At 39.7% G+C, this 27,797-nt stretch overlaps 2 protein-coding genes across 3 annotated transcripts in view; both read left to right on the top strand.

Annotated features, from left to right (window-relative positions):
- Positions 1-27,317, top strand: BDKRB2 (bradykinin receptor B2). Of its 2 annotated transcripts, XM_071557580.1 has the most exons (3): positions 1-90; positions 4,379-4,501; positions 22,637-27,317. In XM_071557580.1, exon 3 carries the CDS (start codon positions 22,639-22,641, stop codon positions 23,779-23,781), a length of 1,143 nt encoding a protein of 380 aa, XP_071413681.1. In that variant the 5' UTR covers positions 1-90; positions 4,379-4,501; positions 22,637-22,638; the 3' UTR covers positions 23,782-27,317. The 2 variants fall into 2 exon arrangements, with proteins under 2 accessions (XP_071413681.1, XP_071413682.1); XM_071557581.1 differs by lacking the exon at positions 4,379-4,501 and having other exon boundaries at positions 2-90.
- Positions 15-27,797, top strand: part of BDKRB1 (bradykinin receptor B1) — a 37,828-nt gene continuing 10,045 nt past the window's right edge. The window contains exon 1 of the mRNA XM_071557583.1: positions 15-90. The gene's annotated coding sequence lies outside the window, so the exon portion shown is untranslated. The remainder of the gene's footprint in view (positions 91-27,797) is intronic.

Below are 27,797 nucleotides of genomic sequence, written 5' to 3'. Positions count from 1 at the left end.
CTTTCATACTACAGAAGGAGCTTGGCTGTTCCCAGAGACGTGTTGTACTTCACTCATTTGTATCTGCTTAGTAGTGAATTTGCAGACAAGGTATGTTTTTTCCACTTTTCTTTCATATGAACAATTCTTACTATTTAAAATCTGTATGGTTAGTTAGTCCTTGGAAACAACTAATTGAATTCTTAATATGTTTCTGGTTGAGTGCCAAAAGAGCTGACATTATTGTTCCAGGAACGTGGAGGAGAAAAATAATTATTTCCAGTGTAATTTTGTAACTTATCAGGTTTTGCTAAGCCCTAGAGTTGACAGAAAAATGCTCTATTTCATAGTACCCAATATAGCAAAAACAGGAGGTGCTTCACCTGCCACAGCTACTATCCAGTGTATGGGCTACTGAAGAGTAAGGATTTCTCCTGTCCAGAAGATATTTCATGTCTGTAATCAAACCATGGACACAGTTTCTTTCATCACACAAAAATAACTGAAAGTACAAGCAGTTAGCTTTGTTTCAGCTGAGAAATTACCTACAAAATAGTAGGGAGAAACCAGGGACAATTCTTCAGTTCTTTTCTGTACATGCTGATAATTTTCTCTCTGTTTGTTATTTTGATTGTAAACTTTGTTGGGCAGGATGTGAGACTGTATGGGGGTGTGTATCTTACACTACTAACCTGCCTCTGCACTGATGGAATAGCAAAGGCTAAACCTTTAAAGCTTTTACTTACATTATAAAGAAGAAAAGTTTTGGATGACCTTTAAGCCACACTATCAGGTTCTTTTTAACATCCATATCCAAATAAAAAAAATGCAGTAGGAACGTTATTTATAAGATAAAAATAAAGAAAATCTTAGAACCTGGACTGTAATTAGAGCCATACAACAAATAGAGCAAAGGTTGAAATATGTGTTATGCTTTTAGCCATTCATTTTCCATTACTCAGTATCCTAAGCAGCTGTCTTAGCATAATAGTGATAAATAGCCATAAAGCTGAAATTGTTCAAGTAGTTTGGCATTAGAATGTTTAATTTATATGCTGCATGTAATTTTACAGATGCCATCTCCTAAGACACAAGTATACTCATGTCTTAAACAACTGTACATACTTTCCCAAGAAGCTAGAAGAGAGTTATCTAAGAAGAAAAGACCTTCTATTTTTACAGTTGAATTTCTAAGTTTTGAAGTATCAGCGTATCGAGTAATATCAGTAAATGTGGTTTTTATCTTGTCAGCTGATCTCTGAGAGCATGCAATCACCAAGAAAAAATTAAGAGAAGCATCTTAACTCTTCAGTGTCATTGATAGACTTCCAAATATATTTGTCTTGTTTTCAGTGTGAAAACTGAAAACACAGAAGAGATAAATACACCCAATTTAGTAAAGACCTTGAAATATTCAGAGCATAGACAGCTCCAGAAAATCTTTGTCAGGTTTTCCACTGGGCCCATAAGTACAGGCTAGAACAAGATCAGTTGAGTTACTCAGAGTTACCTGAACATTTTGTACAGACAATATAGCAAAAGAACAGGCTTTCCTACTGAGTGAGAGCTTCCTGAAATTAGCATCTCATCCCTGCACAAGAAAACATCTTTAAAAGTTCTCATAGCTATGTGATATTTGAAGCATTTTCTCAGAAAGAAACCAAAAGGATTTTGGGAGAATTTTAGCATATTCATTATTAGAACCCTAAAATGTATTGTTTAAGAACAGCCAGTGTTTGATAGTCTGTTTTTCATGGAAACAAAGAAAGATTACAGTAAGGAAAAAAAAGGGAAAAAAAAAAGGCATATTTCAAGATCAGGAAATCTTATCAGCAAATACAGCTTTGCTTTCATAACAAGTTCCCTCTTAGTAACCAAATCAACAGCAAAAGTACAGCCAAACTCATTAGCAATGCTAATCAATATAAAGTTAATATTTAGGGAAAAAAAAACTGAAAAAAAAAAGCCATTTAGCTAAAGCCACCACTTCTCTTTAAAATTACACAAAAGCCTTGTTCTCTAGTTGCTCATGGATTTTTTAAAACTTCCTTTCAAGTGTTCCATGCAGCTGAATTTCCCTTGCCCTGTCTAAAGGTTTGGCTTCGCTCCTTGCAGTTAGCATACTTCAGGCATTGAGCTGAGAAATTATACCTCTGCCTGGCTGATGCACAGCTGTAAAGAAACAGGTACTTTGAAATGGAGACAAAAGCTGTCCTTTGCCAGCCCTCTGTACCTGGGTGACTCTGGGTGAATGGAAGGCTAGTAAAGAATCACACCCTACAGCACAGTCTTTGGGTGCTGACTCACAAACCAGGGGGAGGCAGGCAGATGGCTCAACCAGCTTCTCTCCTGGGCTGTGTGGGCCTGAGCAGCAATAGAGAGAGTAAAGGGCATTTCAGTGCTGTGACAGCCCTGAGATAGGCTCTGCCACAGTGGGAGAGCAGAGGACAAGAGCACCACAGTAGCACTGAATTCGTGCTCTGCAGGTTGTCTTCATAAAGTTGTGACTGCTAGTGATCACCACAGTGGTGATACCTCATTTACTTAGAAGTAAAGCTAGTGATCTGGGACTGAGGGACCCTAGTCATGGTCCAACACCCCCCTAACGAATTAAGTATTGGAGAACAGGGCCAAATGGAATACAGACCAGAGAAACACAAGGAGCAAAATTGACAGCTGAAAGTATGTATCTTCAGTTTGATGATAAGCAAGTCCAAAGTATTAATTGTGGCAAAGCTGCTGTATAAAAACTTCACCAAAATACTTCAGGAATCTTGATGTTCCCTGAAAGGGTGGATTTGAGTTACTTTTGCTGCTGTGCAATATTATGTCAACTCCTCAACTTGATTCAGCAAGGTTGGGCTGGTTTGTGTGATACTGCAAACAAATCTGATCATCCAGGTTTGCAGATTCATTAGTATGAGCTTTGTGCACTAAGGTTGTGCCAGAATGGTGATACTGTCTCAGGCAAAGGCACACTTCAGACTATGGTTAATTTGCAGAGAATGCAGCTGTCAATATGCAGAAATCAATTTTTCCCACGTATTAACTGAGATTACAGTTAAACTCCACAAAAAAAAAAAAAGGTGATTGAATTATGATTAGAGGTTCACGTCTTTCTAACATTAACAGGATTTACACATGTATGCCCAGAGGCAGAACTGGCCACAGGTTCACTTTGTCCTGCAGTGTTTCTGCTTTGCCAGAAGCGAGTACACTGCAGGTAAAATCTTTGGGACCTGCAACCCAGTGTCTGGAGAAGGTCTGTCCCTTTGCTATGGCTGTAAGATTCCCTATCAGCTGTCTTGCTCACTGAAGGGCAGCTGCTCTGAAGTGTCATGGGTTATGAAAGAAGGATAGCAGGTTCCCTTCCAGAAGGGTGATGTGATTCCTCTACCCAAACAGATGGAGCACAGCAGTAACCCAAGCCACTTTCCTGATGTGAACTGCCTTCAGACAGTGGGCAGGCCAGTAAAGAGGAGGTGTTTAATTTTTACAAAAAGTGGCTGTTAAGGCTTCATAATTCAAAGGTGAGACCTGATCCTTAAATAAGTGGGAAGAAAGACAGAAATATTGCTGTACATGTTGCTAGGTTTTTGCTCAGTTCTGTGTGAACCTGTGTCTCCAGAATAATAAGCTATATTCTACACTCTCTGTCTTATATTTGGCTTCTCTTTAGATTACAAGCTCCTTGAGGCACAGCATGTCCCTGTGCTTGCAAGATTTTTGCAATGGATTATCCCCAAAGCCTCTGGCCATCAGTATAACACAGACAGTATATGGCAGTGTCTGCAGAGCAGTGCTCCTGGTCCTCCCTGCTCAACTGCAGCAAGCAACACACCAGGCAATCAACCAGACAAAGGGACATAAAAAAGAGGTACAACTAACCACACAGGCTAGAGCCTCAGCTGGACTGAATGCTTCCACTGCCATCCAAATCAGCATCAGAAGAGTAATGGCAGTGTATAGCAGTTGAGGTCTTACAGATCCATCAGCAGAAATGAGTGATTTGCTCACTGGTAGCCTGCTTAACAAACATATCATTGACACATCCTTTTTTTCTGGCTTCATTCTACAGAGGGAAAGACCTGTGAAAATCTTGATTTCCTAGCTGCGAAATTAGGAGATTAGAAAGAAATTTATGCTATACCTGTTCCCTTACCTATCACAACAGGTAAACTTGGCCCTGGGACACAAAACATGTCCAGGTCCAAGGCTGAACTTCAGCTAATGAATCTTACAACCAATCTAGTGTCATCAGGTTATTTATTTTAACAGCCTCATCTGAATCTGTGATACCTGAGCTAAGCATGAATTTCTTGTTTCTTTTTTCTTCATCTCAGTCATCTAAAACAAACCCTCCAGACACTGAGGTGCTTTCTCTTACGTTCTTGTGCAGGATCCTGTTTTATCTGCTCAAGACCAGCTCACAGATGGCTATTCTCCTTGGCATCACCTAGAAAGGTTTGCTGTGCGTGGTCCTTCTGGTGCTGGGAGTTCACACAAGCCACATTCTCCCAAAGTAAGCAGCAAAAGGGCAAGCGAATGGTTTGAGGCATTAAAGGTGACCAGGAAATAATTGCTTTGTGGAAATTCTCTCTCCTCTCTCTCTAACACACAGAGATGCATATATAAACACATACATATATACACACCTATATAGATATACACATATATGGATTTACTAACACCATGTCAGAGAGGTAAAATATATGTCCCTTTGCACAATAATGTTATCCATGCAGCTCTGTCCTACCCGTTACTAGGGGACCATCCTACATGAAGCTGTCACTTTTTCCTCCCGTATTTTTTTACATTTTACAAAACAACAAATATTTTCATCAGAAGTTTCTGATGTGTCCATCCACTAAGATCAAGGCAGCTCTGTTTCTTTATTTATTTTTCTTTACCTGGGCAAAAAAAAATTTTTTTAAAATTTTTGTTCCAGTAAATGCCAAAATTTCCAGTTTCTGAGGCTCTGGGACTATCCCTCATGGACAGATAAAAAAGCAAAAGCAGTTATTTGCTTATAATCCTTCAATCTTTGTAGAGATTTACAGCAAATAGCAAACTGAGATAAGACAGAGAATTTGGAATAGCCATTTACAAGAACAAGGGCACCAGTTTAAGACTTAAGATCCTTCTCAACAGCTATATTCTTTCTTTCTTTCTTTTTTCTCCTCGAAGACTTGCAAGTTCATTTTCAAAGCAATACTGTTCCAACCTGGTTGAAGTAGTCATACTGAATTAGACATGAGTGCAGTTCATGAATGGCTGGGATACTGATCACAAAAGTTTTAATTTATTACCTGCACATTTTTTATAAGCAGCATGTGCAGGCATGTCACATAAGACAACTGTGTGCTCTCACTTTCTGCTTATATCATTCTTCTGAGAAACTTTTTTTTTTCTTCATTCAAAGAGTCACCTTATTGCTCAGAAATTCCAGTCAGCTAGCTCAGCTAAAGGGGCATTTCCCAGAAGTATAAGGAAGTAAAAGTAACAAAGTGGAGTCAGTTTTGTGTAGGTGTTTCCTGCATCATTTTGGAAACAGGTTTTTTTTGGAAATGTAAGAAGGCAGCAATTTGTTTTCTTCTACAATACGTTTAGTTTACAAATTGGCATTCAAATCATACCACAGTTTATACAGTATGAGACAGCTGGACTTTCATCCTGCTATGCTTTGCATCATGTAGCACTACAGACAGGTTAAGTAGTTTCCACTGCATGTTTGTCTGTGGTTTTAAAAAAGGGATAGATGGAACATATTAATAAGGCTTGCCTTAAAATAAATGGACTCATGTCAAATAACTCAAAAAAATCAAAAAGAAGTTTGACTTTAAATACAATAATCAAACAATTTCAGATTTTGAATTATTTTGAAACTGGATAAAATAAGATACACATGGTGTAAACTGTCTTAAATTTTCTAACATACTAAATGAAAATCCCAGATAAAGCTCTCATAATCTCAGCATATACCTGACTCGGATAGGAATCCTTATTTGGTTTTTGTTTTAGAAAACTTTTCTCTCCTGGGAAATCAACCCCTTCTTTTTCCCTTCTTTCCTTCCTTCCACCCCAACATCAACATTTATCCTTCTTCATCCTTCCTTTCTTCCCAGCAGCAGCATTTCTCCTCTGTTTCCCTTAGCAGCATTATGCTCCCTTCCAGAACTCACATAGGCTCATTTCCCCTTCACTTCTTCCTGCCCTGACATCCTGCCATGAGCCTTTGCTGCCTGCTGCAGAAAACTGTCGCATGCAATTCTACACAGTGTTTTCTGTTCTCCAGTAGTGGCAAAAGTGATGGTACACAAGTTCAAAGGTGATATGATTAACTTAGAACACTTTTCAAAATTAACAAAGTTGGTCAGAGGACAAAACTTCTGTTTCAGAGAAAAATTACTAAAGAATCTTGACATTTTTAACAAAAGCTAGAAAACAAAACACAGAAGAAATGAACACACAGAGGATAAATCTTCCTGGGAACAGGCAGCACAGATAAGGGATTTTGAAAGAAGCATCCTCCTTCTTAAGCAAGTGCCTGAGGGATAAACTCTAGTGAAATGGGCCCTTTCATTCTTTTGTTTTGTTTTGTTTTGTTTTTTAACTACTCATCTTTGTAAAGATATTAAACTCTTAGTTGACCGAAGAGAACAATAGTGAATCTGGATCTCGTGCTAAGCTGTGAGCAGTCAGTACATCTTCTCCTTTGTTCAAAATCAGAAATGACATCTTTAAAATATTTTCTGTTTAATTGCCCAGATATTTTGTGAAAAATATTTTTTTAAAATCATTTTCTTCAGAAATTTTCTGTCTTGATAGTCATTTTAATAAGAAAAAAATTCCCCTCCTTCAACCTTCAAAAAATAGCTCCTGCACAGGTATAGTAATGCATGTGAGGTCCCAGACAGCATGATCCATCAACTGTAACAGAGTGAAGGGCAGAATCACATCCCATGACCTGCTGGTCACTCCTCTTCTGATGTAGCCCAGAACATGTTTGGTTTTCTGGGCTGCAAGTGGTGTTGTTGGCTCATGTCCATCCTCTCATCCACCAGTGCCCTCAAGTCTTTCTTGGCAGGTCTGCTCTCGAGCTGTTCACCCCCTCCCATCCCCCCCGCCCCCCAAGTCTGTATTGATACTGGGGGTTGCCCTTAACCAAGTACAGGACCTTACACTTGGTCGTGTTGAACCTCATTAGGTTCACACTGACCCACCTCTGTCAAGGTCCCTCTTGATGCCATAACTTCCCTCTGGATTGCATCCCTTCCCTCTAGGTGGCCTTCCTTCCCTTCAGTGTGTCAACCACATCACAAAGCTTGTTGCCATTGGAAACTTGCTTAGGGGCACTTGATCCCACTGTCATGTCAAAAACAAAGATGTTAAACCTTTTCTTTTTCTTAGCTTTATGTATGATAGTTCTTTGAAGGAGCTGTGGCATGTACTAAAGCAATATGTCCCTCTAACTAACTTGTTATACTTTATTCTTTTGTGGAGCCTGACATTCTGGAAAGTGCAGATAGACATATGGTCTTTGTGAACACCAGTGCTCAATGCCTATGTATACAGAGTGAAAAGCAAACTGTCTGCACCATGTTTCAGCAAGGCTCTGACATCTCCTGTTGCTAACAAAGGGATAACAATAAATTAATAGACAGTTTAATTTCAACACACTGGCAAAGCATGAAAGGACAAAATTAAAATTGTAATCCAAACACTGACTGTTGTATATGGGCACTGTAAATCACACTACTTCTCAGCTGGAGACATGTCCTGAACTTTGAAAGCCACATCTATGTTAGTAGAGTTTAATCATCATATCCTGATCAGCACATATTTGAATACTTAGTTCTTCCAACAGAGATAGGGTGTGTTTCCACTTAAGAACCATTGTCATTAGAGTACCCCTGCATTTTCAGCATAAAAACAGACTCCATTTGGATGTATAGCCAATTTTATCTGCTGTTACTATCAAGATAATTGTAATACAGTTCAAAATTTACTACACACACACCATTTCCAGCATGTACATCTGGTTTTGAAATTTTCTTTATGATACACAGACTATGGTGATTTCTAACCATGCCACACTGAAAACTAAACTCCTTTCAATTGCAAGTGCTTCACATACTGGCTAAATGAGGAGAAAATATGTGAAAATAATAAGAAATGACTGTCCCAGCTGCTCAAGAAATAGCGTAGCAGGATGTCTTTGACCTAGGAAGGACAAGGCAAAATGGCTTTCTGACATTTATTGTTTGAGAAGTGAAGCACGCAACAGACTAGGCTTTGCCTTGAGAGGGGAACTCATCATTGCTTGCAATGCCACACTCTGCTTTCAGTTCTTAAAAGAATATGAAATGTAAAACAAACACGCAAACCCTTCCAACTTTTTTAGTAAAGACAACCTGCCATTTAGACAATGAATGTCATGTCATGCTTATATTGCCTTCCATGGCACAAGTCAGTGGTGCTGAGGATCATTCTCTGAGATGGTCCATGAGAAAAGTTAATCAGGGGTTGAAATCTGAGTTTATAGTTTAGCTGTTGTCAGAAGTTCTAAATTAAGCTAGGACTTTCTTCAGAAGCCCATACATTAGAGGTGCTAACTTGAACAACCTAAGTAAATACCACCTCCTCTGAATTCCACCTGTTTGAAGTTAAAACTCTAATTTCACTTAAATATTATATAGTTAACCATACTTTCTATGTCGGATTCCAATGCGCTGTTTGAAAACTCCACCATTACTCAGTGAAGTAGTCTGTATGTTCCTCTGGTGAAAGACATTAAAAGAACACAAGGTATTATTACTAATTTATAGGGGGGGAACAGATTCTGCCTGTGATGCCTTCTCTGCTAAGGGCTCCTCTGCTTGCAGAACCATCGGTATGTGCCTCAGCAACAGAAACAGCAGTAGTGACTGAAACATTGCTAACTGATGGTGGGAATGACTTTGTAGTTGCAAATGTGTTTTTCAGACATAATGTGACAGGTTAGAACATCTTTTATGGTTTTGCAAAACACAGCAGAGCAAAATAATCAGTTGCCTCTATGATAAGTTATGAGGAAAGCAGCAGCTGTCAAAGAAATAGATATTAGACTTTGGGACAACAACCAGTCAGGCACATGTTCTGTGAGCTTCTGATCTTTGCTATTGGAGGCAGTTGGACTTCTTTCAAAGACCATACTTGTGAAAGCCAGTGGTGAAAAATTGCAGGAAATGCTGCATTATTGCAAGTACCTGAAAACAATATAAACATTATAGTGATTGGAGGCATGGGAGATGGCAAATCTCTGTTTTTTTCATAAATGGCTGCCAAAATGTTCTCAAGGTGCTGAAGCAAAGTGCTTTCAGGGCACAGAGCCAGTTCATCTGAAAGGCAAATCACTCCATTAAGTATTTAATGCTCCAAGGGACCACTACTGACAAATACTATTTGGCCATTAGACCTTCACATTTTACCTAGTCATGAGAACCTAATGTTGCTACCCAGGGAAAACAGCAGTATTTCCATTGCTAAGAGAAAGGAGGGGTTAAAGTGAGCTGAAGAGGTCTGGTGGGAGTAATACAGCAAGCGGCAAAGCTTTAGAGGAAGTCCACGTGCATGTCAGTGAGGGAGCCTTAAGTGGAAGTTTGTGCACTGCTGAACAGATCTTTTGTGCCTCCACTGCAGCAAGTGAATAAAGGAGCATCAGTTACTCCATTTTCTAGGGGAATGAATATACTTCAGGATTTACAGTTTTTTCCTCTTATTATTCCATCTCTATGCTCTACTAATATTATCCATTTCTTTCTGTAGAGTATTCTCATTGTTCTCTGTAACTAAGATATCAAGCAATTTATGTCGCTGGCACATCACATTGGTGCTCTCCTGTCTTTCATACTGAGATTCAGCCTATAACTACTTAACTACTTGAACCTTGAGACCAGTACTGAGAACCCACCTAGTGACAACTCCTCCAACACCTTTTTCTTCTCCAGCTTATCTGGTTTTGGCCTGGTATTTGCAATAGTTTTGCTCTATCTGGTTTTCAGGAAAGGGTTTTTTTCTAAAGCAGGAAATTCTTTCTTTAACAAAGAAATATAATCTAGCTACACAAGCTACTCTTGATAAAATCACAAGCATTTTATTTCTTTATCACTGAGTACAGGTTACCTTGGCTATTCTCTGGGCTCAGGGTATTGTCTGCCAATTGAGAGGCACATTGTACTGTTTGATACCATCAGACCTGCCATTTCACGTGGTATCAGACTCCTACAATGGATATTAAATTAATCTCACAATGCTAGTGTGTTAAGCACTGAATCTTGTAGTTGTGATGGAGTACAGCAACATTTTGTCTAGGACAGAGAATTCCTGTGGCACCTGCAGTGCTCAGGGGAGGGGATACAACCTCCCTTGGCCATGTTCCAACCCAGTACACCTACATGTCATATCTCAAAGCTCAGGAAGTTTAGTCTCTCATTTGTCTTTGTACTTCAGTTAAACTGTGCATGTTCTGATCATTCAGCTTTGTAGTTGGACACCATGAGTGCAGCAGGGTTAAGGGACATGCAAGATTTTAGCCCCAGGGCAAGACTTAGGCTTTCCAAGAGGTCACTGTCACCCAACAGGGAGCCCTGTGTGGTTTCTGGGACCAAGCCATGTTATTTTAACAGCAAGAAGGGCTTTTGCTGCTTCTCTCCTCATACAAATGTGCAATTTGACTGATTTCCATCAAGCATTATTTGCACAACAGTGCAATAGCGGGAGATATTATCAAGCTAGGCAGTGAACCAGCTAGGAACAGGAATAAATTACATTGTTAGATGATCATTTTCTCAGCAACACATCCAATGTTGAGCATAAACTCTGCAAAGATGAAAAATGTGAGCAAACCAAAATCTGATCCTTGACCCTGTTGGCAGGAGGCCTTTCAGTTAATGATGGAAACTGGTGAGTTTTGTCAGTCTGAGCAAATAAGACCAGATTTTGGGTTTATTTCACCTACACTACAAACCAAATGTATTTTTGTTCTTTAGTTATTTCTACCTAGAAATAATTAGAGCCCCAGACAGCACTGTCTCCATTAAGCACATTTCCCTTCCCCTCCACCACTGCTACTTGCAAATTTGCAAGGGCCCATGACTGGCTTCTGCCATCTTCATCTCTCCGTTTATCTCTTCATCTCTTCTGTCTGTGTTTTGGAGAAGGTGAGCCACTAAGTATGAAGCCTGGACTGAGTAAGAACCTTAAAACAGTGCATTCAGGGATGAGCCCTACTCTGGCGTTATTTTAAATGCCTGCTTGGTGAAGCAGCAACATTCCTCCTTATATCTTTGCTGTAAGCTAGTTCTTGTCCAAAAAGACACCAAAGAACTTGAGAAAAGGAAGTGAAACACTTGATACCACTTGCAAAGTTTAACCCTGTACCCCTTACCTTACCAAGGATGAAATATAAAACATCAATTTGGATCAAATAGGAAAATCAAATAAAGAAAACCCAAAAGAACATAGGTCAGACATGGCAGCAAATGGACAAAAATTGCAGTGTTATGCTCAGAGCTTTCTGAAAGCAAATGCTGTCAACAAAGCCCAGAATACCAGTGGGCAAAAGCAGGGTGATCCACTATTGTATGCATGGGAAAACACAGAGGACTGATAAGGCTCAGTGCCAGAAGGGCGATAAACACATGCCTAGGTCTGATAGGGCTCACCCTATCTCTGAAAGAGCAGACACAGACTGTGAGTGTCCCAGCCCACACCTGAACCCTAGGCAGGGTGCTGAATCTTGCATCTTGCTATGTTTTCCATTAAAAAATTCTCAAGGAATAATTCTTGCAGTTGGCTGTTCTTCACTCCTGCAGCACTTTTGCAGTCCCACTCCTACCACAGTTTCTAAATTTCTTGCTCTCCTGACACTAAAAGGCTAGTTGTTGGCTGAGCTTTGGACAATAAGCACTCATGGGTAACCTTGCCTGTTCTTGTAGGGGAAATGCCAAAAAGAACAGAAAAAAATCTCCTGACAGCCTTGCAGAATGAGCTTGTGGTCAGTTTTCTCCTGTTTGAATGTTTTCCTTCTCAGTTGTCAAAACATTTTGAGCAAATAGACCACAATACACACAGAAGAAGTGTAGATCCAGCTGTGACCTGAGTGTGTTGTGCAAGAGTACTGTGCTTTGCTTAAGAGACTCAGAAAGTTATCTTCTTGGTTTGGGGTCACACAAAGGTTCAAGGACTTGTAACACCAGGTTGTGGAGCACAGTCATATTAAGTCAAAAGGGACAGGAGTAGGGCAGGTCCATGAAGATTGAACTTCTGAAGAATTAAAGCATTATAGCCTTGAGAAGAACAGCAAGTAATTCCATATTCACAAAGAGAGGGAGAAGAAGTGAGATTGACATTATAAACCTTGAAATTCATGTTATTTCCCATAGATGGAAAATTCAGATTCAATAATTATTTAAGTATTTATACTAATTTGAAATAGCTTCATAAAGAGATATACTCTTAATCAACAATATTCAATAAGCTAATAATATACAGGCCTGTGAATCACCTTAGTTCCAGATCTTATTCCAAATTAAACAAAATAGAGACTTGGTTTTAGGTCTTTCATCTGCCCAATGGCTACAAAGAGAGGAAAAAACTGTCTTTTGTTTATTAACACTGAAATTTAAGATCTTCATATCCTTCATTTCTTTGTACACATGTATTGTCTTGAGAAAGCTGGAGATAGGGGAAGAAAATAACTCTGTAAATTGAAAGAGCTTAAACTTTTTGAGCTGTTTGAACAGCAGAAATCAAAATGTGTACTGGAAGGGGGTGAATGGCATTGATGTGTTTTTGGAGTAGCTTGATAACTTTTGAATTAAACTTCTCTGCTTATGAACTACAGTAATGAAGGTTGCTGAGAAGTTCAGGAAGTTTTACTGTGTTTACTAATCCACCATGTACTAAAGGGAAGGGAAAAGCTGCACAGCATTAACATAATAGAAATATCCAGGAAAACAAAATGCTAAACCAGCTATTGAGGTCTAAATTTAACTTAGGGAATGGTTGCTGTGACCACATCACTCTGTACAGGTTTTGTATGTATCACTTTTTCAGTTCTTGATGGCCCCACAGTTGCAGACCTCCTTTACTTTTATTGATAAACTCTTTCAGGATTAGCAGAAGGTTTATTGTGAAAAACAAGCAAAGAAGCAGGCAAAACAAACAGCTGAGAAATTCACCCTCGTATTATGAGGGTTGGTTTCTTGTAACCTCGTTATGCTGAAGGAAATCTGCAACGATATGGGACTTCTCCTGGTCCTGGATTATAAGTCCATTAACTTAGGAGAAGTGTGTGCTCTATGCTTACCCCACCCATGTGGTCTCTGAGAGCCCCCAGAAAGGACACACAGGGACCACCGTCGAAGGCAGGAACAAAGAGGAAGTTTAATCAGGGGTACGGGTTTATATGGACTTTGGAGGGATACAAATTCACCAATAAGGGACAAGAGGGAAGTCTGGATTTGTGCCAATAAAATAAGGGGATTTACATTCAATGGGAGGGGGTAACAGGAAATATGAGATCACTGTCCTTCTCCCAGCCCCTTGGCCTGGCAGGGGGTTATGGGAAGAAGAAGCAGTGATTATGCACTTTTTACATTTAGTACATTTAAACCACATTAAAAACATCAGTTGTTAAAGCATTCTCAGTGGCTGGCGTATTTTCTTCATCAGCCCATTTCTGACATGACATCCTCCAAGCCATGTATTGAGAATGCATTGCCACATCGTATTTCATTCCTTCAACCCAAACTGGACCTTGCTGTGATATGCCTCAAAACAACTCTAGAACAATGTTCAAGGGATTCAGCATTTTCTATTATTTATTTTCTTATACCCTTCACTTTTTAATTTAATGATATTGTGATGCAGCTTTTCTCTGCAGAAGGAATGTTCTTGCTCAGTGTATTACCAACAGCGATGTTTTGATGGGATACTTTCTCAAGTCCAAGATCTGTGTAAGGTTTCCATACAAGAGGAATTACACAGCTCCAAAGAGCAGCTAAGTGAGATAACACATGCCAAAAACCTGCAACTATATCTTCTGGCAAGGGCACTTCACCTAGCCCTTGAGCTCACCACTGACTGGAAGTGCCCATGAAGCCACATAAGAGATCATCCGAGAAATCTGCACTGGAAAAAATTTCTGAGAAACTGAATCTGCTCACACTTGTAAAGTACTTTTAATAAAATTACTGCTTACTCATTACCATAACACATGGCATTTATAAATATTAGAATAGAAAGGTTAGATTACCAGAGTTGTATGCCAGCACATTTCTGATTAAATGTGTGTTTTATTTTCCCCATGATTCTGAGAAGGAAGAGGAAATATTTCTTCAAGGAACGTGGTTAATTTAAAAAGTTATTTCATGCTGAACATTTTTAGCATACGTTGCCCTTGAGATAGTTACAAAAAGCTAAAATATGGATGGTCTTGAAGTCAATTTTGAACCCTGAAAACTGGGATTGTTTTAAAGGACTAATTCCCAGGAGAATCTTTTCCATATCTTCTTCTGCTATAATTCTGCATTTCATTTTACAGCCATAATGAACTATTCTATAGTCTCTATAGTGCTCTATTAAGACTAAAGATTTGTTTTTTTCACAGGGGAGTTATGATTTCCACCCTAGTGCTGACATCTAGGGGAGCCCCAGCAAGATCTGTGAGTCCTTCAGAAAGTCCAGGGTATCTTGCCTGTCTCTGGAAGACCTCTCAGAGGTCGTATATCATATACCAACTCCATGTAGACATCCCAGAGAGCCTGCATTTTCTGAAATACAGCCCATGTCTGACCTATGACTTGATGCTGTCAATATTTTAGCAACTCTTCTACCACAAATGCCCTCCAAAATGTTGCAAATGTCACCAAAGCTGGATGTAGCTGTCATTCTGAAAGAGCAGTTTCAGTATAAAAATTCTATTTAATCAGAACCAAAAATAATAATTTTAACATTAGAGGCTGTTTCAGGATCAAAACACACAGGAGCTTCACCTTTCTTCAGCCACTAAATTATTAAATTTCAGTCTTGTCATCCTGAGAAGTTTTAAAGACCCAACTGCATAAAACCCAGAGTAGTATAGTCTGATTTGTAGCTGGCCCAGCTTTGAGCAAGAGGTTAGACTACAGACCTTCCAAGGTCTCTTCCAATCCAAATTATCCTGAATTCCTTGTTTTATGTTTCTGGTTTATATTTTCCTCCTCCTTCCAGTTCTCACCACAGTCCAGCCACTTTGTTCTTCTCCATCTCAGTTATATCTGTGCTACACAGAGATAATATCTTTTGTTAGCATCATCCCGGTTATTGAATGAAATATATAAAAAGCACTGAAAAATAACATACCAAGTTATTTAAGGTTAAATGGGATCTTTCAGAAAATTATAACCCAGGAGAATTTGAAGTAAGAACATTCAAGATTTCCCCTTAGAAAAAATTATGCTATAAAAAGTGCTTCATTTCACTTGTTTGGGCTTGTGCTCTAACCACACCCTTCTTTAATTGATTACAACAGACTGTATTGGAATTAAGTAGTTTCTTCTCCCACACAGGGAGAAAAAGTAGTCTCTTCTCACTTTAGTCTCGTTGTTATTGAAATAACTACTTTAACAGAACAATTTTTTCTCCCATTTTTCCTAAGCAGTCGATGTAGATGCCCTTAATGATAACTGCAGAGCAAAAGCTTCTTTCCACTCTGTGCTTCAAATTTACACACCAAAGAGTGTCTAAAAGTTACACATTTGAGAGGTAGCTCCTCTGTGTAGTCTCTTCATTGCTTTAATTTTCTGGGACTGACTTGCATTAAAAATAATGTCTTCTTTTGCAAGGTTATTTTTTGCCCCTGTCAAGTTCCTGAATCTGGGGTTGAACATGAAGCTTCATGAACTGTGGCATAAAAGGGACAGTGAAGGGTGAATGAAGAGCAGAAAACATTTCAGTTAACATTGCCACAACTGTCCGCTGATCTACAACCTTCAATGTACTAAACACCATTAGAGATTCACTATACAAAAATTGGAAATTAAAAATTAAAGTTGCCGGATCAGTAAAAGCAGAACATTTTAGGAATGTTTCTAACACTTCCTTTATCTCTAAAAAATAATTAATGCTTCCACAATAAAACAGAATTAAAAGGACATTCCAAGAAAGCTTCAGAATGTTTCAAAGATGCCACAAGAGTGCTATAATGTCACCTTTTCATACTCAGCCAGACAATGATACAAATCAAACCTACCCTACCACCAAAGAGAAGGGGCAAAAGTAGTCCCTACAGGCTTGGATTAGATGGAAACAAGAGTCTCAGTGTACTGGGCATAGATGACAAAGGTCATTTTTTTCAAGAGTAAAAGTTGCAAGAAGAGCAGTTTGAAACAGAAGCTTTGAAAATAAGCCTTTTGGAGAAGATAAAGAATTTATAAAGGGGATGTCTTCTCCATAATTTTGTTGATACTTAGCTCTGAATGTAAATGTCCATCACAGAGGCTGATCTCCATCTTTCAGAACACTTTTGGGTTCTTGGTGAGCAATGCTTTTCCTTATGCTATGCCATCACTTGTGTTTCAGTCTGCTAGACCTGTAGGTGTGAAGGTAAAGGAGAAATTATTCATTGAGATTCTTTTGCTATAACTCTCACTGAATAAAACAACTTACTGAGTCTGTCAGTTTTACAGTGCAAGCTCCTCAGAGTAGCAGTGGTACTTTCACAGAGTCAGCAGGACACAGGCTTCCTTGCACCCACCACACTGCATAGGACTGCCCTTACCTACAGCAGCTTTTAAACTCCTGATAGATACGATTTCAGTCACAGCAGATCTGTCAAGCAGATACCTATTTTCTTCTTATGGCTCTGACAGTTTCTCTGTTAAATTTACTGTACCTTTTACACTAGCATGAAGAAGCAAGGCTGCCAGGCTACTGGGCACCACCAGGAGACAACTAACTGCCCAGGCTGGGCTCAGAGATGTTCAGGAGGATAAACCCTCACAAAACCTGCATAGTGTCAAAGCAGGCTTTGCTCTGCACAGAATCAGAGAATTAGAGGAGAGGCTGTGGCAGTCCTTGGGTGTTGTGCTCTTTCTTTCTGTAGCTGAGCTGTGTTCTAAACAAGCACCATGTCAGAAGTCAGCCACTGCCCCTCTCAGTTTGCAGCCACTCACTCACAACCCTGTTTGCCCTCCCAGCTTTTCCACTGCTCTGTGCCACTGACAACCAGGTGTACATGGAGCTGTACATATGTATGACAAGCCAACTGTATGTATGTGAAAGCACTCTTGGCCACTGACAACACTTAAAACAAAACAGGTAATTGTAAAATTCTACTAAGTATGATACAGTCTGGGTGTCATACCTATCCTTCACAAGGCCTTGATAAAAAATCCTTGAAATAATGGAAAATAGCTGCTCTCTAGGCAAACTTCATCATGAATGATCATCTATCACAAAATTCTCTCATTTGGAGAAGGGACACCTTTGACCCACTCTTTCCTTTGTCCTTGCAAATTGGACTATGCAGGAAAACCCAAGACACCATGCTTTTTATTATTCCTTCTTTGGCTTCAGTAAACCACATTATAGCAGTTAACATCATAACAGTATTTTTCTGCTTTAGGCTCCACCGCTTGTCCCTGAGGTCTGAATTAGCAAGGTCAATATTATGACAATCCCAGAATATACTAATTACAAATTTCACACCTACTTTCTGCAAAAAACAGTCAGCAAAGTCACAAAGGCTTTAAAATATGCATTACAAAGTCCTTCCCTTACTCATACAGACTAGATTATTGCAGATACACTGCAATAACCTGAATATTTATTACACATTTTGGAACTTGTCCTTGCGTAACACGTGACTGAGAACATCATAAGACTTTAACTTATTCACTGTATCTTAGCTCACAGCAAATGTTTAGCACAATACAAGGGAAATTTAACACTGGTGGTGGTACTAACAGAGTTCAGTACCTGTAGGGCCCCATCCAGACCCAAAACACTGAAAAAGGTTTGCCTGAAGCAGCATGCCCCATTTGAGGAGTAAAGCTGTCCTGGAGCTTGCTCACATCTAGTAGCAGCATTAACTGAGTTCTGACCTTTTTTCCCTGTCTTTCCATTTCTTAGCTCACAAACCTTGATCCTTAAAGGGCTTTTTGTTCTACTTCATCATATTCTCCTTCTTTTCTTTCAAGAATATCCATGGGCCCTGGCATGTATGACTGTAGCATGGAGACTTTCCCTCCATACATGACATTCTAAGACTAACCACTGCCCTGGGCTCCTTGGCTTATTGATAAACTCATGCCTGTCTCTTGGCATGCTCCCTCGAGTGCAGTATGTACAAGTCAGTCCTTGAACAGGAGGACATTCCACAGGGTTACCAGACGACACCAAGATGCACTACTGACTCTGTCCAGCCCTCAGAACTTTCAGGCTATGTTACTGGTGACCACCAGCTTTTTGGAGTCCTTCTCCACTTGCCTGTAAGGGCAATCCAACAGTCCAGTAACTAAAGTTGATTAACACCTTCTTCCCAGTCCCTCTGAAACCATTCTCTCATTTGCACCATGGGCAGGATCTGGCCATCACTCAAAGTATCGCTGCATGAGTTGGCCCCAAAGCCTTGCTCCCTTGATGAGGGCAGTGTCTACAAGAGGCACAGGGTTGGCTGCCACCGGCTCTGGGCAGGCCATGATGGCCTCCCACACAGGGCGTCCTGAAGCCGTCCTCTGTTGAAACCTTGTCTTGTGTTCCCAATGTAGTTAGCAAAAAATACTCTAGGACAACATGAGATAATAGCTGACTGTGGGTTTAGTGTCTATGAAGGAGGAGATATCTCACAGTAGGAGGTGCACACATCATGGTCAAAGTAAGCCCCCAGAGGCATCCCTCAGAATCAGTAGATACATTACTTCAGCTGGGCAGTGTCAATCAAAACTCTCAGATAAAATCTTACTGAGAGTCCCTGCTGAGCTATTAGGCTTTTCTTGCATTGCACAGGAAATATTTGTAGAGAGTGTGTGAGAAGATCACATTTAGTTTCACCAAGCTATAATAAGAAGATGGCAGATCACTTCCTTTTCTAAATTGTGGCATTGTCAATCATAACTGATTCAGTAAGCACATACCTTAAGAGACATTCCTGTTCTATACAGAACAGCATCAAACACACCATTTTAACCCTAAATATTTGTGTTTGTAAATTGATCATTACTGCATTTTACCTTGTTCACTCTCCTGTTTCTATCAATGCCCTATGGAAGGACTTGAGCTAAGGGCTAAGGAGGCAGGTTGCAACAAGCCCCATGTCATGCACTTGGTCATATCCTAACTAGTCCCTGCACACTGTTCCTAGACCACAGCAATATGATGTAATTAACTTTTTAAAATAATTCCAGGCCTTTCCCTTCTAAAACCAAAATCTAAAAGAGATTAATTGTAAGGAAAATATGGATAAATCAATACACAGTTTTGGAGCTGCAATTTGCTGTAAATTAATTCCTGTTTATTGTTTTTCTATTAGTCATATAATAAGGCAAAATCATAGAAAAAGCCCACATAACCTTTATGACCGCTCTCTGAAATATTAATGAGCATCTTATTAAAAATATGCATAAATCCAACCTCAAATCATAAAATAATGCACTTACAATTTTTTTCTGATGGTTCATAGCCTGTTACCAGCAGAAGAAACAGTTTCTGCTAATTGCATCACCCAACAGAACTTCTCTGTTCTCAGATGACCTTTTGTTGATCACCCATTAGTATTTCACTGCAGTGAAAGTGCCAGTGGACATAGAAACGGAGACTTGAAACTGCTGTTTGCAATTTGTTAGTGGCATCTCTCGCAGCCACAAAAGTTAGGCTTTGATGTATTAAATTGTTGGTGAATACCAGCATCCTGATGCCACCTTTGCTATAGGGAGATTAATTAGTGAAAAGCATGGTTATATGCAGTATTATTTAAGAACTTAGAACATTGAAGATATCAAAAACATCAGGTCGAAAATGACTTGCAGTTAATAGCAGACATAGGAGGTAGCATAAAATATTACTATAAATATACCAAAAGTAAAAAGATAAAGGAGGGAAGTCTAGGCCAGTTACCAGAAGGAATAAGGAAGCATTAACTCAGAGAATTATGCAAAGCTCAATGACAGCTCAGTGTTAGTCCCCTTAGAAATGGAAATTCTGATCTGGTATTTCGAGAGATTGATTTGAACAACTGAATGTCTGTGAATTGAGGAGGAACAATTTAAAGAATATGTGGGGCTTTGCAAAGTGGCAGGATTGTATACAACCCACATTGGTGTGGTTCAGAAATGAGAAGGAATCTTTGCTATCATGCTGTGAAAGCCAGAAGAATGAAGTTATCTTGGAAATCTAGAGAGGACAAAACATGATATCTGTATTTTAAAAAGGCACAGATAGCAGGACCAGGGGGTTATGTTGTGTATAACAATGCCTGGAATTAAATACCTGAAAAACATGGCAGCAGAATATTAAATAATCAATATATCCACACATGGAGGGTAATAAAGAAGAACCAAATGATAATGAATTACCAATATAAACTGGTCAAGAATGAGGTTACACTGAACTAATTAAATCTGTCTGAATGGGTAAAGCATAAGCATATATGGGTTTCAACAGGGCTTTTAGTATTATCCTATCTTCATTCTAATGAAACATGAACAAATGAAGTTACAGAAAAATGCACTATAGGTGCATATGCTCTGCTATGCATGCAAAGGCACAAACAGAAATAAAATTTACAACTAAAACATTTACAATCTACACTAGTTGTTTATACCTGCAAGAAAAGAGGACATAAATCAGAATACTGGCACTGCTGCCTAGCATACACTGCAAGTGGCATTTCCTCTCAGTATAGAACAAATAACACTATATCCACAAGTCTTGGAAGCTCCAGTTAACCAGTGCCAGTAAAAGCAGAAGTCACTGGACAGGTATCTACAGAATGCAACATTGTGTAATAAAGATGTTCCAACAACCCTTTCTCCAGATGCTGGTTGAAAACAACCAAAAATCAAAAAGATACATGTGTCCCAAGGCTGAGGCTAATAAAGAGGAAGAACATATGTTCCTGTACTTAGATACGGGCTTGAACAATTGGGGTTTTGGAAGGATGAAGCTGGAGAATGAGAATATGTTGTGCGGCTTAACATGAATTCTGTCCTTTGCTCAAGTTATGAAGGGTTGAACAGGTGTGTTGCTGTTATTTTGTTCTTATTAATCCAATTTAGGTTGCCTTGTTTTTCAAGGTTCTCAGTCCCACTTGCCTACTTTATTCAGTTGACCAGTCCCACCTGACAACCCTGTTAAAAATTTTATATTACAGAGAGATTTTCCTTTCTAACTACCTTTATTGTTATTTACTAAGATATGGTCTTCAAATTTGCTTTTGGTTTCAATCACTACAGTGTTTTATTAACACAAAGTACACAAAATATGACCAACATTTTTCAGTAATTCTGTAACCAACATCCAAATGTCTACGTGCATATTAAGCACAGACATTTATCAGCCAACAAGCCAAGTAACCAGAACACAAAGGAGAATCCCATTCTTTCAGGAATTACAAATGTGTCCCACTTTACTGCCAACTTACTAGTTGAATAGGACAAGTGCCTTATTAAAAATACATTTGAAAAGTTTCCAATCAAACCATAATATAAACAGTGGTACTTTAAAGACCTGTAAAAAGACAAACAATATTCCTATCACCCAGTCCAGAGACTTGTATGGACAGATCTGAGAAGCCAATTTTGCATTTGAATAATATCTCAACATTCATTAACTAAGAACACAACAACAAAAAACACAATTTATCAGTACTCAGTGATGCTGCACACTCAAGCTCTGCTTGGCTTTGGTAACATTTAAAAGTCCATCTGACATTTATGCTAGTAAATAGCTCCCTATAAGATCCCAAGCTGTTCTGACCTGTAGAACATTTGCAGTACAGCACCTGGTTTTCACACTGTGCACTTGTAACCAAGCTGGCTGACTGCAGCCTGACTGCAGACAGGTCCTGGCTTATGTGATGGCCACTGTCTCTGCCAAACTGACAACCCACCCACTGCATGCCTGTTAAAACTGTTTCCTCATGAAAGTTGTAGCATTTATCTCTTCCATGACTTGCTTGTACAGTGAGACTGTAACACAGAGACAGAAACACATAAACAATTCTACAGAGAAACTGAGAAAGACACACTGCTGGCAAACACTGATCCTTGCTCCTGCAGCTTTCTGAACGCAAAGTAGAGCTGCAAACCAAATGTCTTTTGCATTAGTCATAATAATTCCAAAAATATACAGTGTTCATTGGGGAGGAAGTACCACTGAATTCCACTCAAATCTCTCTCTGCAGGAGAGGGTTTCACTCACCTAAAATTGATCCACATAGCCCATAGCAGAGAAGTCTGTGAAACTCTGCAAGCATGCCTGGTTTCTGTGAGAAAGCAACACAGGGAATGGTAAGCCTGTTCAAAAGCCCAGCTTTTAGGACATTAGGAAAAGCAGAGACAGCTTTGCTTACTGTGTTTTTTTAAGCAATGAGCTAGATGTAGCAATTTCATGTCACCTATTTTTCTCTGCACAGAAATGGTTTCCATCACAACTGAAAATGTTACGCAACTGTACAACATGACCACGCAGGAGCTCACAGTCAGTCCAACAAATTTCCACAATAATTCAGGAGTGGATCAGACAAATTCATATGAATGTGTTAATGAAGACATATATAAATGGCTACAGGACTTTCAGCCTGGATTCCTCTGGTTTATATTTATTCTGGGAGCAATAGAAAATTCCTTTGTCCTCACTGTCCTGTGTTTCCACAAGAGTAGTTGCACTGTGGCTGAAATTTACCTAGCAAACATGGCACTTGCTGACTTAATGTTGGTCTGTGTTTTACCTTTCTGGGCCATTAATATTTCTAATAATTTTCAGTGGCCTTTTGGCCTGTTTCTCTGTAAAGCTGTCAACATTATGAGTTACATGAACTTTTATTCTAGCATTTATTTTCTGACACTAGTGAGCATTGACCGCTACCTGGCCTTGGTGAAGACCATGTCCCTTGGACGGATGCGACGGACTGTCTGTGCCAAATGGAATAGCTTTGTTATCTGGACGTGCGCGTTGCTCATATGTTCACCCACAATGGTGTTTCGAAATTTACGTCATTTTGAAGAATACAACATCACAGCCTGTGCCCTTATTTACCCAGCCAGCTACTGGGAGCCTGCAAACAACTGCTTGCTGAATATTGTAGGTTTTGTGATCCCACTCTGTGTAATCACCTTTTGCACGATACAAATCATCAAAGCCTTACGCTGCAGTGAGCTACAAAAAATGAAGGTGGTCCAGACAGAGAGGAGAGCCACCATGCTGGTCCTTATTGTGCTCTTGCTGTTCATCATTTGCTGGCTTCCATTTCAGATCAGCACATTCATTGACACAATCCGCTACTTTGAACCCACGTTCAAATGCCTGGAAGACATCAATGACATAGTGACGCAGATAGGTGTTTACTGTGCCTTTAGCAACAGCTGCCTGAACCCAGTTCTGTATGTAATTGTTGGCAAGCACTTCCAGAAGAAGGCTATGGAATTCTACAAGGGCTTGCTCCCAAAGAAGTGCAGAAAATCACAGTCTGTGCAGATGGAAAACTCCCTGGACACTTTAAGAACTTCTGTTTCAAGTGAATACTCAAGGAAAAAATCTGTTTTGCCATCGCCGCAATAGCAAAATTTTAGGAAACCTTTGCAGAAAGAAAGTTTTCTAAACATATCAGTCTCCACTAATATACATCTGCTACTGATCCACATAACACATGTGGTAGTGTTCATCATATGTGGGAATCAATGGTTTGACCTTAATGGAAACCCCACACAGAGATCTGGTTTTAATGTTATTGGAAAGTTTCCATGATTGAGTCTATTTTGTGGCCTACTTACCTTTTCATGGTGGAATAATATTTGGTGCTTGTATCATTTTGGAATGTTTGCATTTCTCAGGTGTACATACATGTACATTCAGTTCTCTGAACAGAGCCCCAGTATAGAAGCTGTTATCAGGATTGTGCAGCTACTAATGGTACTCATACAGTGTGTTAGTTTAGACTTTTGATCTGGAAGAGGCTTCTATTTGAGTAAGTTCTGGTAAGCGGATTCTGTAGGATTATTATTCACATGGATTTTTAGGTGTGTTCATCTTCTGGACCATTTATTTCTCTCTTCAGTCATCCAAAACTGTTCGATCATTGGACTGAGAAGAGGTGCCTTTTTGCAACTTCTCCTATTAGTCACAGGTTTACACAAGCATGTATGTATCAAAAGTAGCTCAAAAAAGAAAAACCAGTAGTGGAAGGAAAGCTGTAGCCAGCTACATGAAGTTTGCTGCATTTTCTTTGTAGCAGGAGGTTCTTTGCTCCTTCTACCTTGGGGTGAAAGCATACATTTACTCCTTTTGAATGAGTGAATGCTGTTTACATTCATATTTATGCTTCAGCTCAGACTCTTGGTTTTTTAGTATTCACAAAGCATAATTAATATTTTAATATTATTTAATGGAAATATAAAAGCTCAGCACAACTGGTATAATCTCACAACCAGAAGAAACTGAGGATATGAAGGAGAGCATTACTTAACTACATTAGAAATCTAACTGAAGGTAACTTGAATCTTCAAAGTTCAGAGTATTCAAGAATGGCCTTTTCAGACTAACAAATACTTTATTTGTAGAGTTAATCTGTGTGATTTTAATACAAGATAACTTTCCCCCAATTGGACTTGATTTTTGATATGTTGAGTTCCACAGAATCATAGAACATGCTAAGTTGGAAGGGACCCACAGGGATCATTGAGTCTGACCCTTAATCCTGCACAAGACCATCCCCAGGGGTCTCACCATGTGCCTGAGAGTATCATCCAAACTTTTCTTGAACTCTGTCAGGCTTGGTGCTGTGACCACTTCCCTGGGGTGCCTGTTCCAGTGTCCAACAACCCTCTGGGTGAAGAACCTCTTTTTCATATCCAACCTAAACGACCCCTGACACAAGTTCATAGGCCATTCTTTCAGGTCCTGTCAGTGGTCACCACAGAGAACAGATCCGTGCCTGCCTCTCCTCTTCCCCCACAAGGAAGTTGTCACTGCAATGAGGTCTCCCCTCAGTCTCCTCTTCTCCAGGCTGAACAGACCAAGTGACCTCAGCTGCTCCTCATATGGCTTCCCCTCAAGGTCCTTCACCATCTTTGTTGCTGTTCTTCGGACACTTTCAAAGATCTTAATATTTCTCTTATATTGTGGTGCCCAAAACTGTGCCTAATATTCAAGGTGAGGCTGCCCCAGTGCAGAGCAGAGTGGGACAATCCCCTCCCTTGACCGGCTGGTGATGCTGTGCCTGATGCCCCCCAGAACATGATTGGCCCTCCTGGCTGCCAGGGCACTGCTGGCTCATAGTTAATTTGCCAAAACCCAGGACTCCCATGTCCCTTTCCATGGCACTGCTTTCCAGTGTCTCATTCCTGAGTCCGTCCATACATTCAGGGTTGCTCCATCTCAGATTCAGAAACCTGCACTTTCCCTTATTGAACATCATATGGTTGGTGATTGCTCAGTCCTGTAATTTGTCGAGGTCTCTCTTCAGGCCTCCCTGCCTTTGAGGGAGTCAACAGCTCCTCCTAGTTTTGTGTCATCTGCAAACTTGCTTAATATCCCTTCCAGTCCTGCATCCAAGTCGTTTGCGAAAATACTGAAGAGCACAGGGCCTAAATTGGAGGCCTGTAGAACCCCACTAGTTACAGGTCAGCAACCTGATGTTAGCCCATTCATTATTACCCTGTCCTCGAGTCATGAGCCAATTGCTCACCCACCATGTGAATCATACAATCAGTTATGTTGGAAAAGACCTCTGAGATCATCGTGTCCAACTTTTGACCCAACACCACCTCATCTACTAGACCATGGCACTAAGAGCCACATTTGGTCTCTTTTTAAACACCTAATTGTGGTTTATCCAGCTCTGTGTTGGACATTTTGTCCAGAAGAATCCTGGAAGAGACAGTGTTGAAAGTTATGCTGAAAACCAAAAAGTTGCATCAGCTGTTTTCCTGTGATCAGCTAGGTGGGTTACCTTGTCATAAAAGCAAATCAGGTTTGATAAGTACCCAGAAGATAAACTCATACTGTACTGAACTTTTACCTCTAGAAACATTTAATGAAACTCAGTCGGAGATGATCTAATATCTTCTGTAACTAACAGAGTCTTTGTTCTTTTTGAAGTACTTAAGGCTACAACCTTTAAAGTCACCAAGGGAAATGGTGGCATAAATAAACACAGATTCCAACTAAACTATGTGGTCTTTACCCATCAGAGCCATTTAAGATGGGAAATTTGTATTAAACCTTCAAATCACTAACTTGAAAAATACTCTATAAGTGTCCACGTGTGATATACAGACTATGGGATTTAAATCACTGTAGATGATTTATAAGCAGTTTCCATAGTTTTTGTTTAATAATCCAGAATAACCCTGTGTCATAAAAACCTTTATAGCCAATTCTTTGTATTATCCAAGACAAGTGAAGACAATTAGGATGAAACACTACAAGGCTTTCAGTCTGGTATCTCCAGTGTTATCATACTGTCTCATTCATGAGCATGCTGTTCATGGAACTATTACATAAAAGAAACTCCATGCAGAGATTATTGATGGAATGGAAGATATTTCTGAGTATTTGGTACTGAGAAGTAAAATATAAAAATGTTGTTAGTATCACATTAATTTAAATAATGTAAATATATAGACACCTTATTTTGCTATGCAGTAAGCATGTACAACAGAAAATAAACTCCTTTAAGAAATGAGGTTTTCTGGCATTTTCTTCTCTATCCTGTATCCTTTTACTAAGGAAGGATTTCTCAGAAGTCCAAGTGTTGTAGCTACTTTCTTTCACTTCCTGTTATACCAAAGGAACTGACCTGAAACAATGGAAGTATAGCAAACCTGAAATCTTTGGGTCAGCTTTCTTTCCAGGGTACATTTCTGAGTGGTGCTGACCACCCTCAGTCCCATTGGAAGGAAAAATCTGAAATAGGGAAACTAAGGACACTGAAAGATTTTCAGAAGCTTTTCTCTGCCTGCTGCTAGCTCAAGGTCCCATGAAAAGCAGGTATTACCTCTCTTTGTGACGAACTGGGGTCACAAGGGCTTGTTGGTGCTGTTTGTAGAGTGGACCCTCTCCCTAAAGCCTTGCTCTTCCCTCAAGGCATGTAGACACCAGCAGCAGTGGAAAGCCCCTGCAGCAGCCTCTGCACACCATAGAACACACAATGTCATTTCACAGACTATTTAATTCACATTTTGCCCACTTTTCAGTGTGATGCCACATTGTGCAGTATTCACCTGCATTGTTTATGTACAGGCAACAAAAAACCCCAGAAAACAAAATGCAACACCCAAGCTACATCTTAGATGCCAGCAGTTTACAGTCACACTCTGATGGTTGGCTCAGTTCAATTCTCACAGAAACAGGACAAAATATAAGGGTTCCTGGTAAAATTAAGTCAGACTTTGTCCTGAGAATCTCAGAGTTGGAGATGTCAAACTGATTACATCACCTTTTCATTCCCCTTTACCCTGTCCCACTTTCTTAGCTGATTCCATCTTCCCTTTCACCTGAAAATTCCACAACTGTTATTTTGACTTTGGCCATGAAAAGGGCTGACCAGGGGGATGGTGGGGGACCACTGCCAGAGG

This window comes from Pithys albifrons, chromosome 6, assembly GCF_047495875.1.
Source record: "Pithys albifrons albifrons isolate INPA30051 chromosome 6, PitAlb_v1, whole genome shotgun sequence".
Lineage (NCBI taxonomy): Eukaryota > Metazoa > Chordata > Aves > Passeriformes > Thamnophilidae > Pithys > Pithys albifrons.
This window is presented reverse-complemented; position numbering and strand designations above follow the sequence as displayed.